At 44.5% G+C, this 15,965-nt stretch overlaps 1 protein-coding gene across 1 annotated transcript in view; it reads right to left on the bottom strand.

Moving 5' to 3' along the window:
* Snrnp200 (small nuclear ribonucleoprotein U5 subunit 200) overlaps window positions 1-15,965 on the bottom strand; it is a 32,158-nt gene that overhangs the window by 3,472 nt on the left and 12,721 nt on the right. The window contains exons 15-36 of the mRNA XM_031373257.1: window positions 14,057-14,250; window positions 13,740-13,863; window positions 11,087-11,236; window positions 10,620-10,730; window positions 9,758-9,889; window positions 9,412-9,600; window positions 8,905-9,102; window positions 8,139-8,291; window positions 7,944-8,024; window positions 7,572-7,655; window positions 7,027-7,133; window positions 6,584-6,702; window positions 6,147-6,301; window positions 5,868-6,057; window positions 5,506-5,679; window positions 4,180-4,340; window positions 3,206-3,433; window positions 2,772-2,963; window positions 2,508-2,686; window positions 2,196-2,347; window positions 1,259-1,367; window positions 417-525 (exon numbers count right to left, since the gene is read on the bottom strand). Coding sequence (XP_031229117.1) covers window positions 417-525; window positions 1,259-1,367; window positions 2,196-2,347; window positions 2,508-2,686; window positions 2,772-2,963; window positions 3,206-3,433; window positions 4,180-4,340; window positions 5,506-5,679; window positions 5,868-6,057; window positions 6,147-6,301; window positions 6,584-6,702; window positions 7,027-7,133; window positions 7,572-7,655; window positions 7,944-8,024; window positions 8,139-8,291; window positions 8,905-9,102; window positions 9,412-9,600; window positions 9,758-9,889; window positions 10,620-10,730; window positions 11,087-11,236; window positions 13,740-13,863; window positions 14,057-14,250 — 3,291 coding nt within the window. The remainder of the gene's footprint in view (window positions 1-416; window positions 526-1,258; window positions 1,368-2,195; window positions 2,348-2,507; window positions 2,687-2,771; window positions 2,964-3,205; window positions 3,434-4,179; window positions 4,341-5,505; window positions 5,680-5,867; window positions 6,058-6,146; window positions 6,302-6,583; window positions 6,703-7,026; window positions 7,134-7,571; window positions 7,656-7,943; window positions 8,025-8,138; window positions 8,292-8,904; window positions 9,103-9,411; window positions 9,601-9,757; window positions 9,890-10,619; window positions 10,731-11,086; window positions 11,237-13,739; window positions 13,864-14,056; window positions 14,251-15,965) is intronic.

Raw genomic sequence — 15,965 nt, 5'->3', positions numbered from 1 at the left:
GGAAGACATGGACAACATCATGGAATCACCACCAGTGGCAGAAACAAGCAAAATTCAGTGTGGGTCCAGCTTATTGTAAAAGTAACTGGCAGAAAGGAGTGAAAAGTTTATTTTAAGCTATCATGTGTGTGGCTGCTGGGAATGAACTCAGGACCTCTGCTGGCCCCGCTTGCTCCGGCCCTGCACACTCCGGAGTAATTCACTGTAGCTGTCTTCAGAGGCACCAGAAGAGGGCATCTGATCTCAGTACGGGTGGTTGTGAGCCACCATGTGGTTCCTGGGATCCAAACTCAGGACCTTTGGAAGAGCAGTCAGTGCTCTTACCTGCTGAGCCATCTCGCCAGCTCCCAAAAGTTTATTTTAAAATAAAGGAACTCAAGAATCTGTTCAAAAGATCAAAGTTTTCTATAACTGACCTTTTTAGAGCCCTGACACATAATGACACAGCGCCCCTCATCATCCTGCAGGGGCCGGTTGGCATGGCCCACCATCTGAAGCACATCATAGATGGGGTAATCCACATAGCTGGTGGCAGAAGAGAAAAATAAAGAAACAAGTCAGGAGGCCCGCCTGCCTTCAGCCACAGGGTCAGAAGATGCAAAGGCAGGGAGATAAGGTCAAACTACAGCCAAACTGGACAGGAACTTGTAGTGCCTAGCAATTCATTTCACTTGTTTACCCACACATTATTTTAGTTTCAGAGTGAAAGAGTCATGAATGTGTTACTCAAGAACTTGAACCAAAGCCACAAGCTCATCTAAGGCCAGAAGCAAAAATAACATCTATTAAAGGATCAAACTTGAAGTAAAACTTAAGGTCTGTATGTTTCTCAGGTTAAAAAGTAATCTAAAATCTAAAGCAAGAACCAGATTCAGACATTTTAAACTCACAAAATTAATTCAAAGTAATCTACATTTTGGGAAAAACAATAAAGTTAAATTATTCAGGTTCTAAGAGTCACTGATCTTGTACTTCTTATCGTAACGAAGATGAGAACTTGATCAATCCACTTTTCCTACTAATATGGGAGTGGGTTAACAACATCCTTTCCTCCCATCTATACATAAGGTCTTATCGCTCCAAACTGCTGAAAGAGAGACACAATGACTATAAAGCAAATGTAAGAGCAGGTCCTGGGATCTGACTACCCCTGCTCTAGTGGAGCTCTGGCCTATGTTTAGTTCTCTATACCTGCACTTGTACATTTACATTCACTTTAGGAGGAAGATCTGTCAATGCCCACAGCAACTATACTCACGCATGGATCTTGCCATTGTAGTATTGAGTATCCATGATGATCACTAGATGAGCAGCAACATTCATGCCCCAGCAGAGACTCCGAGAAGCCACCACCACCTGGATAGCTCCTGAGCAGGGTAAGGGAGAGGAAGATTGAGGGCAGGGCTCCCAGAAAGTATCTGCTATCTTTGGCAGGCAGTGGCCAACCTTGTGCTACATTTCAAAATCAAACTAACTGAGGCTGTCTAGGAACAAGGTCTGACCCTAATGAATGCTGGAAAGGTAGCACCACACCATCAGTGCCTTTTGCTCTGAGACTATCCTAGAAGAAACTAAGCAATTCAAGAGAACTCAAAACCCAGGGAAAGCAAAACCTGCACTGCATGGTGGACTGGCCCTCTGATGGTGAAAGCTAACACCAAACCAAATGTGGCTAGTTCAGGCCATGGCAGCAAAACCAAACTTACCCTAAACAAATCCAAACCAGGTTGATTCAGAGTCAAAGAGTGACAGTAACTCTGGCAGAGTTGGCTATACCAGGGCTCTGCCACAAGTGCCAGAATAGTGAAAAATGCATAAAATGCCATAGGTCAACAAAGGGCAGCAGGCAAGAGGCCACCAGCCAGGAGAGATCACACATCCACAGTCATCTCTTAAGTTCTAACCCCACCAGTCTCGTATCTACACAGAACTGTCTACTGGCCAATGGCCCAACTCCAGAAAACCATGTTCTGAAATGATACCAGCTTTTGTGCCTGACTGTTTTCTAATCTAGCCAGGAGGAATATCTGTCTCAATGACAAAAATAAGTATTTTAGAGGAACCTTATGAACTAAGACATACACTAGTCTGCTGGCATTGTGAAATGAGTTCTATTCCCTAGAGAAATGATATCCTCATCCTCAAGTTTAACACATACAACCTTAATAGCTGTGGGTGTTCTGAGGTTTTCTTACCTGAGCTGAAGAGCTGCTCTACCAGGCGCCTCTCCATGGGGCTCAGCCCTTCATGTAGGTAGCCTACACCATTTAACAGTGTTTCTTTGAGTGTGCTGTCACTCAGCTTCTCCAGGTAAGGGATCAGATCCTTCTCGGTACAGTGCAAGAACCTAGGTAGAACAAGAACAAGCACAAGTCAGAGGCGTCTCAAGCTGTGGTAGACCCCAGGCTTAGCCCCTGCCCTCACCTAGGACATCCAGGGCCGGGGGAAACTTCACTTAACATGATCTTCATGCACCCATTCATCCCAGAAACTAGACCACACCCTACCTCTGCCGCTGGATGTCTGCTGCACAGGTAGTGAGGATGTCTATTGCAGTGAGGCGGGTTTGCTTGCGAGATGGGACAAAAACGATGACAGGCTTCTTGGGTGAGTGTTTGGTGATAGCATGGTACACAGGCTTGGCCATAGAGAGCAGGCGAGTCTGTGTGTGGCTGATGTTGAAGCCCTGGAGACAAGGGGAAGACACTGAGGTTACTAGACTGGGGTAACTAGGGATCCCTAAAGCCACGGAGGAATGAAGAGTGTCATACCTGGATGTGCAGTTCTAAAGGTACAGGGCGTACATTAGGGTGGAAGTTGAAGGTGGAGGTGGCACTGCAGCCCAGCCAATGAGCCACATCCTTGGCATTGGAGAGTGAGGAGCTAAGTGCCACAATTCGAATGGGCCGCTCGATCTGGGAGGAGATGTAGCGCATCCGGGAGCAGATCACTTCCAAGACAGGCTGGGAAGAAGAGAAAGAGTCACTTCAAGGCCCAGGCTCCCCACCCTCTGCCTGAGCCTCCCTTTGTAAACCACCTCTGCCAGGCCAATTATGGTTTCCCTGCCTCAAAGACACAACCTTCACTAAGCAATATTATATATAAACTCGGGTCACCCTTTTAAAATAAGGCAATAGGCTGAAATCTTTGTGAAGACACCAGTCCCTAGTTTCAGTCCATCTCTGTGCTACAAAGTCAAGCATACCCCATTCTCGCCTCCAATAAGGTGGACCTCATCCACCACAAAGAGGTTAATGTTCTGGACATTCTTGCGCTGCTTCCACCTCCGAGAGAGGATGTCCCACTTCTCAGGGGTACTGATGATGATATTGCCTTTCCCAAGGAGCTTCAGGTCTGTGCTGGTCTCCCCCGTCAGCAGCACTACCTTCTTGTTGAGCCTGTCCTGAAACTTCTCATACCAGTCCATGTACACCTGACAAGCAAGGGAGGGAGACATAGGAACAGTAAGCCACATGCTCACCTCTCACTTGGTAGGAGGAAACGGAGACATGACAGACAACTGCCACACTCATACCTTATGCTCCACTTTTTGTTTCGAGATGGGGACCCAGGCCAACCTCAAAATTTTTGTGGGTTCAAGTAAACCTCTTGCCTCGGCCCCTAAGCAGCTGAGAGGACAATCATGTGCCACCATACTATATTAATGATACTGTTTGACCTACAACAGCCTTTAAATGACAGGAAAGTTTTTCTTTAAGAAATAATAATGTGCCAGGTGTGGTGGTGCAAGCCTTTAATCCCAGCACTTGGGAGGCAGAGGCAGGCGGATTTCTGAGTTCGAGACCAGCCTGATCTACAGAGTGAGTTCCAGGACAGCCACGGCTACACAGAGAAACCCTGTCTCAAAAAACTAAAAAAAAAAGAAATGATAATGTGGTAGGCGGTGGTGGTAGTGCATGCCTTTAATCCTAGCACTCAGGAAGCAGAGGCAGGCAGGTCTCTTGAGTTTGAGGCCAGCCTGGTCTACAGAACAAGTTCTAGGACAGCCAGGGCTACATAGAGAAACCCTGACTTGAAAAACAAAAACAAAAGCAAAAGCAAACCCAAACCAACAAAAAAGAAATGATAATGCAGTTGTCAGAGATGAGAAAACCTCCACCTGAAGTAACATATGGAGTAGCTTCTGGGAAATTTACAGTCCCACAGCATATTACACACCTGCTCTGCCAGAGCCTCCATAGGGGTAATGTAGACACAGCGTCCCTCAGAATTTTGCAGCAGCATCCGAAGGATGGCAAACTCTGCGCAGATAGTTTTCCCACTGCCCGTGGGGGCCCCCACAAACACGTTATCATCACTGTTGTACACGGTATTAAATACTGGAAACCAAAAGGCATGGAGTAAATATAGGTGTGGGGAGTGAAACAGATTATTCATCAACATTATGAACACTATGAGCTACAAAGTCAATCAGCTATGCAGTATACAAAGAAGCCTGAAAACACTGGTCCAGCCGTCTGTGTCTCACAATACTTTCTCCTGCAAAGCAGGGAAGGAAATTATCCGAGATCAAGCTCAGGTCTCTTAGAGATTAGAAAGAACAAGCGAAAGAAACCCAGCATCTTTGTCTCAAGGACCAGGCCACAGTATGAAAACAAGAAGATACCTTTCTCTGCCCGCCCATAGTCTCTACAAATAGTCAAAAACTGAGGGTGAGTCCTGCCATCAAGCCTGGGTTAAACTCAAGCTCAACTGTTTACAAGTTGGTTTAACTAGGGCTCCTTCCTATGCCTCAGTTTCCTCATTATGAAATGTAAATTAACTGTGGTGCTAAGTAGTAACCCTTTTAAAGGACTGATTTAAAGAAGAGAAAAAAAAAAAAAAAACACTGGTCCTGTGCTCAGCCAAGTACACTTAGTAAATACAGAGCAGTCATTATTTATAACGATGGAGTAAGGTCCCAATCAAAGCCATCCTCTGCTTGAACACCGAAGCATCAGGAACTGGCATTAGCACCTGGAACAGGAGTAATGACAACGCAACATGAAAAGACCTTACTCTTCTCACCCTCCTCAGGGAGATATGCAGAGCAGCAAAGTGACGGCTGCACAACACACTTATCACTAGGTAACCTTAAAAAGGCAGGCATGGGGGCTGGAGAGATGGCTCAGTGGTTAAGAGCACTGACTGCCCTTCCGAAGGTCATGAGTTCAAATCCCAGCAACCACATGGCGGCCTACAATCATCTGTAATGAAATCTGACACCCTCTTCTGGTGTGTCTGAAGACAGCAACAGTGTACTTAGATATAATAATAAATAAATCTTAAAAAAAAAAGGCAGGCATGGATGGTGGGGACAGGTGGAGAAGGGGCACAATTTTAATCCTAGCACTTGGGAGGCAGAGGCAGGTGGATCTCTATTGAGCTGAAGGCCAGCCTGGTCTACAGAGTGAGTTCCAGCATAGCCAGGACTGTTATATAGAGAAACAGGAAGAAAAGAAAAGGCAAGCTTGGGAACCAAATATAAAAGAATCAGACATCTACCTTGAGTCTGGATGGGATTGAAGAAAGGAAATTTATCTTGGTAAAGGCTCTCAAAAGCACTGTTTCTCAGAGCAGATACAGGCAATGGCTGCAGGTCCAACAGTTCAGTTGGAGGTGGGTACTTCTCTGGTAGGATCAGGTGCCGGAAGGAGACAGGCAGCTGGGTCTCACAAGCTGTCAGGAAAGAAACAGAAGGCTAGGAAGCAACCCTCCAACAGAACTCCATAGCTCATCTGTGAACAGTGGAGACCTTAAGTTGTGTCTGTATACCTCAACAGAGACAAGGCTACAAGAAAGCAGGAAGCCCTCTCCCATCTTTAGAAGGTATGCTCCTAGGAGAGACAGAGAGAGGAGATACTCACAGAGCCAGCGATCAGACACTACTCGAATGAAGTACTGAGGAGGTAGTGGTTCAAAAACTGGAACAAAGAATGTGATGAGGTGCTCATCCTGGGCATACTTGGCCTTTAGTAGAAAATATTCATGGTGCAGAATCACCTCACTGTCCACATCCTCCACTAGAATCCAAAATGCCTCTGACGAACCATGGACCTGCCAACCCAAGCATGGTTAAAATAAAGACAAGCCAGTGAGGGGGACTCGGTAACTCCAACTCCACCCCTCTGACCAACAAGCCTTGCCTTTTCATCCCACTGGAAATCTGGTGTGATAGTCAGCTCTACTTTCAGCGTAGAGCGTGTAATAGGCTGCAGGTGCACTGACAACTCCAACTTGGGGAAAAGATGGACATACTTGTGGATGGTCTTCCCCATCTTCGGCATTCGAATAAGCTCACCTATGAGGAATAAGATCATTAGGGCTACTGCCCAGCCAGCCTAGCAAATCTGCAAACAGGGCCCAAGGCAGCTGTGGAAAGGAGCAGATTCTATGCTAGTGGACAGGCTCCCACTCTGGCCTCTGTGAAGTTCTAACGGTTCAAAGTCCTAAGCGTAAGAGTGGGCTTACACAATAGTAGGATGTAAACATGAGTACCAGTGCCCAGGGCCTAGGAACAGGAAGTAGGAGGCTGACAGAGAAAGGTGCCTGGGCTGCAGGACAGGACAAGGCCTTCACGCACCTATCTCATTATGATTCAAGTCATACAGCCGCTCAAAGGGGAAGTTTTTCTTCTCAATCTTCTTCACTACTTCCTCGGGAAGTTTACGGAACTGGCGAAGAGGACACATCGACTGCCACCTATTCAGAAAAGAGATAGAGCCGGGTCACCCTCTTTGTAGCACTGTAAATAAACTGCCTTTCCCACTTTTTCATCACTGCTTCTAACAGTCTAGAATAGCCACACAGACCTTACCATTAGAGGAAGATGTCTGAAACTGACAGCAGAAAGACCGGAAAGCCAATACCAGCTGTTGCTCCCCTAGCCCTACATTCTACAAGGGCCTTCCACTTGCCAACTTTCACCTAGGTTCATGCCGTATCTCAGCCACCAGGACTGATCATCAATTGCACTAAGGCCCAAACTCACAGCAGCAACCAGCCTCTAGCTCACTGAGCCCTTACATGCGTTTGTCAATCATCTTGCAGAGATTCAGGGTCTTATCTGTAAGCTGTGCCCAACCTCGGTTCAGGACAATTTCGAAGATAGCTCGCATCAACCGGCCAGCCGACTGGGGAAAGACAAGTATTCCTGTTATGAAATCTCCACGTCTTGTCTACCACAATTCGATGAGCTCAAGATCTGATGAGATCACTCATACCAATTCAGAAACAAGAGTTTTTCTGCCTCCTACCTTTTTAGGTTAAGACAGAGAAATTAATAAAATATTTTGTCATGTTTTATGAACATGAAGCTATGGTGGGAAGTCACTTTTCTTGGAGAAGGTGACATGCCCTGTGGATCTCTCTCTACAAGGACCTACAGAGCCTCTTAGCACTTTGTAAGCACCCTTCCTGCACGCTCAAGATCAGCACAACAAAGTGGTGAATTGAAGTGGCATCAGGCAGCTGGCCTGCCAGCGGTGTCAGGTCACCTTTCTTTGAGGAACACAGCACAGAGGGCACAGGAATTATTTGGACTCTGCTCATCACTCAGTGCAACTCCTCACCTGTGTCACGTACACCATGTCAGCCATGAGCGCAAAGCCTTCGAGTTTCAGCTGTGAGATGAAGGCTTGGAGAAGCACGTTGATCTGCAAAGAAGCAAGGGAGCTAGCAAAGGCCAGTCACTGACCGAATACTCAAAGAAATTCTTTGCACTTCTGCTCTGGGAACATGTTCCAGACAGGATCCTCCATAGTTCCTGATTTACACATTAAATAGTTATTATTCCATATAAAACATGTGTAAGAAGGAGGTAGAGTAGGGCAATTGGGAAGTGGGGGTCAACACCTAACACTCCCCAAGACGAGAAAGAATTGTCCATGTTACCATGTGTGAAACCAAGTTCAAAACTCATTTCAAAGTGAGGACATGCTTACCTTAGCACTGGGTTCTTCGATGCTCTCCTTCACAGGGATGGGCACTCTCTCCAACAACTTCTGCAGCTCTAGCTTCTCCTCCTGCCTCAACGAAAGACAGGCCTTAGAAAATCCACACGGCAAGGATGAAGGGAAAAAGAATCCAGCAGCCCGACAGGGGTCCTAACTCCTGGCCTGGCAGGCTCATAGGCTCACCTCTCTTACAGTGATGTTCTTGAACTCTGAGGACAAGGAGAACACTCGGAAAAGCTCAATCTCACTCAGAGTAGGCTTCAGCAGCTGGTTGTAGGTCTGCACAGTATCGTTGGTGATATAGTAGTGACTTGCAATCCGGCCAAGCTCTGTCACCTAGAAAGAAAAAAGACTCAGTACAAAACTGACCAGAGATCAGCCTCCAACTTATAACATCAAGTGACTATCCTACAAGGACGTGTGGTACAACTGCCGCTCAATTCAAGCGACTCGGCACAATAAGAAAGATGGTACAACAAACTGACCAATGGAGAGCTATTCTCATGTAAACCAAACGGCCAAATGACCTACCTCAACTTGAACTCTGAAAACTTAACTATCATTTTTTAAACCTTAAGGACTGGAGAGATGGTTTAGTAAGAGGTGGTTGCTCATCTAGTTGACCTGTGGTTCAATTCCCAGCACCCACATGGTGGCTCATAAGCATCTCGAGTCCTGGGCAGTCACTACCCAATTCTGGCCTCTGTGGGGACCAGGCATTCTGGCTTCAATAGGACATGTGCTACACAGACAAACATGCAGACAAAACACTCGTACACATACAATAAGTAATACAAATTTAAAAGAAAATAAATATTTGAAAGTTAAGTTCATAGCTCAAAGGGCACAATTTAATCCCCAACTAGACAAAAGGTAATTAGATGGGTACTACATAAATCAAGGACCTAAACTTTTGCTAAAATTTTCTCAAAAATCACATGCTAATCACCTGGAAGTTGCCCGTCTTCTTGTCATACTTGACCAGATTGTTCTTGTCCAGCATCAAGGCAGCAGTGTGAACAAGATCAAGTCGGCGCTGGTCCAGCAAGGGATCTCCCTTGAGGTCATCATGAGAAATGCCATAGAGGGTAGGGGACCGCAGCATTCGGATGTATAGGTAGGCATAGCCCAGCCAGTTCACTGCATCCTGCAAGACAGCTCATGGGATTTAGCATGACGACCTGCTCATGTCCAAACAGAAGCACCACAGGTAGTTTAGACACTAATTCTTAACAATGTCTTCTGAATGTTTTCAGTATTTCAACTTAAAAAACCCTTTCAAGTATCTTAAACATAAAAGGAACTATATACCACAAGCCATAAAGCTTGCCCTGAATGAGTTGTGGTCTAAAGCTTGAAACACTGCTGGACCCAAACATCCTTGGAGTTATGTCACTCCAAGTCTCTTGAGTCACTGAGGAAAAGTGCAAAGCTCTAAAGACCAAGCTTTCACTACCTTTGCATTCTGGACGTTCCCCAGCACAATCTCTGCATTGAGCATGTCAGGCAGCTTCGACACCATCTGGCTCTCAATAGGAAGCTGCTGGTTGAGTAGGGAGAGGTAGTACTGGAGCTCCCCATGAGATGTGATGAGTATGCCTTCACCCTTGGTGTCATACTGGGGCCGTCCAGCACGGCCCAGCATCTAAGACAGAAGCAATAGAAGAAAATGTTATGGCAGAGCTTTTGACTCAAAAAGTTACACACTTTAGAATTGTCCTTGATCTGCTATCTTTCCAACATCCTTGGAAACCAGGCACAGGATGCTTATCCCATTGAGAATCATCTCAGAGGCTCTGTACCTGCAGAATATCCAGTGCTCCCAGCTCTGTCCAACGCCCCTTCTCTGGACTGTACACTTGGGTACCTTTAATGATGACTGTATGTGCAGGAAGATTTACACCCCAAGCCAGAGTTGCGGTGGAAACTAAAACCTGCAGAGGTAAAGAAAGGTAATAAGGACAACAGATCCCACCATAGCAGGGTCATATCCTTAGCTTGTCTGGTGCCGGAGCTTAACTGGAGGCAAGAGTGGATGTTTATTTCAGTACTCAATGTGACACTGGAGCAAATAGGAAAGAGTTTCTTCAGTCTCTTACATATTTGAGAATTAACATACCAAGGATCCAGAGACATAGGTCAGAAGCTTAAACTTATATTTATCAATGCAGAATCTACCAACCTGAAAGAAGGAAAGAATGTGGTCCTGACCTTGTGAATTACAGTGTAGACTTCTATGAAGCATCCATCTTCTCTTAAGCAGTGTATAAAGTACCGGGAGAGTGAGCATAACTATCACAACCTTCCAGCTTGGGCTAGGTGGTCCAGCTCTCAAAACGTCTAGAGATGGAGAATGGCTCGGTGGCTGGAGCATGTACTACTCTTGCAGAGGACTGGGCTTCAGGTCCCAGAACCCACATATGCTTATAAGAATATGTAACTTCAGTTCCAAGGGATCTAGTGCCCTCTTCTGGCCTCTGAGAGCATCTGCATGCATGTGGTGCACATAAATTCATGCAAGCCACACACAGACACACATATAAAAATACATATAAATGACTTTAAAAAAAAAAGGTTAGAGATACCAATCAGGGCAGGACTACTGACATTTCAGATGCTCTAAAGTCTACACCACCTGTTTCTACTAGATTTGCCCCTCCTTACCTGAATATGTTTGTCAGCAAAAAGATCTTCTACAAGTGTTCGGTCAACTCTAGTCATGCCTGCATGATGAATAGCAAAGCCATAGGGCAAAAGATCCTTCAGCTCCAAGTTCTGTGAACAGAAAGAGAGTGAGGCCAGCCTCCCGGTTGGACTTCTCCAAGGTCAAAGGAAGACCCCAAAACCACATATAAGTTTTTAACAGAAACTTATTTCTTATGTTTGTATATAAGCCTGTGTGTGGCATGTATGAGAAAGTCAGTTCTCTTCTTCCACTATGTGGGTCCCAGAGATTGAATTTAGGCCATTAGGATTGGTTACAGGCACCTTTATCTGCTGAGTCATTTCCCTAGCCCCAAGAAAATTACTTTTAACCTGCCTGAAGAGAAGCACTCGGTACATATGGTCCCAAAGGAATCTACCCAACAATATGGAACCAGTCACCAGAGAAGCAGGTGGTCCCTTCTTACCTTGCACTGCTCTGCTTCCGTACGAAGGACTTCAGTGGAGGCAGAACCCTCACGAAGAAACAGACCCAAGGTGTCCTTCTCCAGACACATGTCACGGATCGCCCTTGCTGTCTTCCCAGTTTCTTTTCGAGAGTGGACAAACACGAGCACCTAAGGAGAATCAGGCTATAGCTAAAAGGTGCATCTTCAGCAGCTGCTCTCAGAGCAAGCACCAGGGCACCAGCTACAGGAATCAGAGGCTGCTCTACTAAAGCCCAATGCCATGTGTTAGAAAAAGTGTCAATGGCAAAAATACATGATAGTATAGAAAAAAGTCTAATAGAGCTGACAGTACCCCAAAGGAAGCTAATGGTAACTACAGCTCCAATACACTCAAGGTCATAGATAAATTCCAGGCGAGTCCAGCTATACAGGGTTCAAGCCCAGCCCAGGACACATGGGAAGGAATGTACCAAAGATAGTGGCACAGTCTCATAGTAAGAAACTAAACTAAACTTAGAATTCTACCTTGAACAATAAATCTAAATATACAGTGTATCAAGATTCAGAGACCTCAATTAAGAGTATGTTCAGAAGAGTGAGCTCCAGGACAGCCAGAGGTCCAGAGAGAAACCCTGTCTCGAAAAACCAAAAAAAAAAAAAGAATATGTTCAGAACCTTAGCAAGTCTAAGCTAAATAAAGGTATATTTGCAAGATAATACCAAAACTATTAAATTATTTATAAAAATATTTAGGAAATAAGTTTGAAACTAGTTCCACATTATAAGAAACACAGTCCTCATGAGATCTAGTGCCCTGAAGTCCTACCCATCACATAAATTCCTGTGCTGGAATGCATAGCTTCTTACTGCCTGCCTTATTTAATACTGCTAACCAAAAATTTTATCAAAGTAACATCCAAAAAAAAAAGAAAGAAAACAAATAAATAAATGAACAAATGAATGAATAAATGAATGGATGAAATTATATGTCGGGTAGTAGTACACAGACCTTTAATCCTTAACACTTGGGAGGCAGAAGCAGATCTCTGAGTTCAAGGCCAGCCAGCTCTAGAGAGTGAGTTCCAGAATAGCCAGGCCTACACAGAGATGCCCAGTCTTGAAAAAACAACAAATAAGATAAAATATGCTATCACACCTAGTGTTAGAGATAGGGTTTTACTATGTATCCATGCTGGCCTTGAACTCAAAAAGTTAGGATTAAAGGCATGCACCATCATGCCCACAATTTGAGTTTTGTTTTATCTTAATAATTTATCTATTTTGTGTGTGTCAGAGTAGTGATCAACTCTCTCCTTCCACCAAGTATGTTCTCAGGATCAAACTCAGGTCAGCCGTCTTGGGGCAAGTGCTGCTACCTGCAGCACCATCTCACTGGCCTGATCTCACTAGGTTAATAATTTTCAGCTATAGTTTTGCTATCTTATAGACAAAGACTGGCTTTTCTAGTTCCACCAGTTTGGGGGATGGGAATATTAACTATAAAGTTATCATTTATGATCACAGGACTACTCTGAATCTCTTTCATCTAGTCTATAGTAATAGTTGTTTTCAGGAAATGACTCAATTCTTCTAAGTTATAAGTTTATTTATTTATTGTTAATTTTTATTTATTTTATGAAATGAATGTCCATGCAACACATATGTACTCAGTGATGTCCATAGAGGCTAGGAGAATTAACAGACTGGTCTGAGCTTCATTGTGGAAGCTAAAAATGGGACCTAGGTCCTTTGTGAGTAGCCAGTTCTCTTAACCACTGAACTTTATCTTTATGAGTGATTGTTCACAGTATTCTATCTCCCATTTATGCAGTGATGGAAACTGAACCCAGAATCAACATGCTATGTATATGCTCTACCATTGAGTTCCATCCCAAGTCCCCAATTTTTTGGGGGGGTAAGGGGTGGGGGGTGGGTAACACTGTATAACCCAAACTGGCCTCCAGCTGGCTTGAGGTCCTTCTGCCTCAGCATCCTAAGCTATGGTATTGGAGGCATGTGCTGACTCTCCTAGCTCCTGACCATCTTTTAAAGCAAATTCTGTAGTAATAATTTATGTCATTTCTGATCACTGATGATTCATGTTGTTATCTTGTCAATTAACTTAAGTCAAAAAATGGAAAAGGGGGGCTGGCGAGATGGCTCAGCGGGTGAGAGCACTGACTGCTCTTCCGAGGGTCCTGGGTTCAGATCCCAGCAACCACATGGTGGCTCACAACCACTCGTAATGAGATCGGATACCCTCTTCTGGTGAGTCTGAAGACAGCTACAGTGAATTACTAGCAGAGCAAGCAGAGCCAGAGCGAGCAGGGCCAGAGCGAGCGAGCGGGGCTAGAGCGAGCGGGGTGGCAGAGGTCCTGAGTTCAACAGCAGCCACACAAATGATGGCTAGCGGCCATCTGTGCAACTACAGTGTATTCATACACATAAAATAAATAAAATAAATCTTTACCAAAAAAAATTCCCATTTGCTGGGCAGTTGTGGCACATGCCTTTAATCCCAGCACTTGGGAGGCAGAGGCAGGCAGATTTCTGAGTTCAAGGCCAGTCTGGTCTACAGAGTGAGTTCCAGGATGGCCAGGGCTACACAGAGAAACCCTGTCTCAGAAAACTAAAAAAAAAAAAGGAAAAGGTTCAAGAACCATCAACAAACCTGATTTTTTCCAGCATGTTCCATGATTTTCTCATAGACTATTTCATTCATGATCTGGAAACGTTTGATAGCTTTTTTCTCTGTGATGCCCACATATGTCTGTTCCAGAGGCACTGGGCGAAAGCTAGAAGTTCAACAGTTATACAAATGAGATTTCTGGCAAAGAACACTGTGGGGAAAGTTACTTTCCATTGACCTGGAAACAATAATGCTTTCTATATATACACAGGATCCCTAAAACTCAATAGTGTGCTCCTTAGAGAAGGGTAGGGACAGGTAGACTGTCTTGGTAACAAGTTTCCAGTTTCTGTTTATACCTGTTATCAAAGTAGAAGAGGCCCTTAGCAGGGTCAACACGCAGAAAGGTGGCCACATCTTCATAGTTGGGGAGGGTGGCACTGAGACCAATGAGTCGGACATCTTCTTGGGTCATCTCAATGTTTCGGATGGCCCTGGCCACCAAAGCTTCTAAGACAGGACCTCTGTCATCATGTAGAAGATGGATCTCATCCTAAGGGACAGAAAGATGTAGACTGTACTCCCTTCCTTGAGACTAGTACACGGTAGAAGTATACAGTCTTAAGATGCCTACTGAAGACAAGAGAGGGAGCCTTAAGCCAAGGAGTCCTACAGAACAAAGACAGCTTTTAGTAGGAATTCACACTGAGTGAAAACTGTTTATTTAACATTTGTCAGTGAGTCCTCCACTCTACCACAAATCTTCTTACAAATACATGATGGTTCCGACCAGGTTAGAGTAAACAAGCCTTCCCTTTGGGGAACATTTCTTCATCAAGATCAAAAACTACCAGGCTTTACTTACAATAAGGTTACACTGCCAACAGCAGTGCTTCTGAGATACAGTAAGCACTGGAAGAACTGGAGACGCTGTAGAAATGAAAATGGAACTCAAAGGTGTGGGCAGGCCAGGGACTCAGCACCCCTAGGAGCAGCTGTGGGAGAGGCATGGAATAGCAAGGCTCTAAAAAAAGGGTGAGCAAACTTTTCCTCAAGGGCTGAACATCCAGTACTGCCATGAGCCACATAACCCTTGTTACAAATACTCAATTCTGCCACAGCCACAGCAGGACAAGAATAGCTATAAAAAGTACATAAATCAATCTATATAAATGTGTTCATTAAAAGAAAAACTTATAGCCATAGTTTTGCCAACTTCCACTTTGAACACAGAACATGAACTACTTTCTTGCTTTCTTAGGCAGCTTAAAGAATCAACCCACAGGGGCTGAAGAGATGACTCAGTGGTTAAGGGCACTGACTGCTCTTCCAAAGGTCCTGAGTTCAAATCCCAGAAACCACATGGTGGCTCATAACCACCCATAATGAGATCTGATGCCCTCTTCTGGGATGTCTAAAGACAGCTACAGTGTACTTACATATAATAAATAAATAAACCTTAAAAAAAACAAAACCCAGAGGCCAGACTGCTCAAAGAATAAAGGCACTTGGCTGCCAACCTGATGGCTTGAGCTTGATTCATTTAGAACACACATGGTAGAAGGGGTATTGGCTTTCACAAGTTTTCCTCTGACCTCCACACACACACACACACACACACACACACACACACACACACACACACACACGGTGCAACATAACAGGAAATAAACAAATGCAACTAATTAAAACAAAAACAAAACAGGTTCAACTGTCAGGATCAAAATCAACTCCCTGTAGATACTTCTTTGTAAACAGAATGCAAAGTCCCAATTCCTTACTTGTCCTTTCTGACAATGAATTACTTTATAAAGAAACATTTCAATGTTCTTGAAGGCCAAAATTATTTTTGTGTGTTTCCATTTGATTTAAAATATATATTCAGCCAGGCAGTGGTGGCACATGTCTTTAATCCTAGCACTTGGGAGGCAGAGGCAGGTGGATTTCAAGGCCAGCCTGGTCTACAGAGTGAGTTCCAGGACAGCCAGGGCTATACAGAGAAACTCTGTCTTGAAAAAAAACAAAAAACAAAACAACAACAACAACAAAATTCATATTCTATAGAACAAGTTCCAAGATAGCCAGGACTACATAGAAAGTTTTTCCCAGCCTGGCAATGGTGGCACACACCTTTAATCCCAGCACTTGGGAGGCAGAAACAGGCAGATTTCTGAGTATGATGCCAGCCTGGTCTACAGAGTGAGTTCCAGGACAGTCAGGGCTACATAGAGAAACCCTGTCTCGAAATAACCAAACCAAACCAAAACA

This window comes from Mastomys coucha, unplaced genomic scaffold (assembly GCF_008632895.1).
Source record: "Mastomys coucha isolate ucsf_1 unplaced genomic scaffold, UCSF_Mcou_1 pScaffold15, whole genome shotgun sequence".
Classification (NCBI taxonomy): domain Eukaryota; kingdom Metazoa; phylum Chordata; class Mammalia; order Rodentia; family Muridae; genus Mastomys; species Mastomys coucha.
Note: the sequence above shows the minus strand (reverse complement) of the source record. Positions and strands in the feature narration are given on the sequence as shown.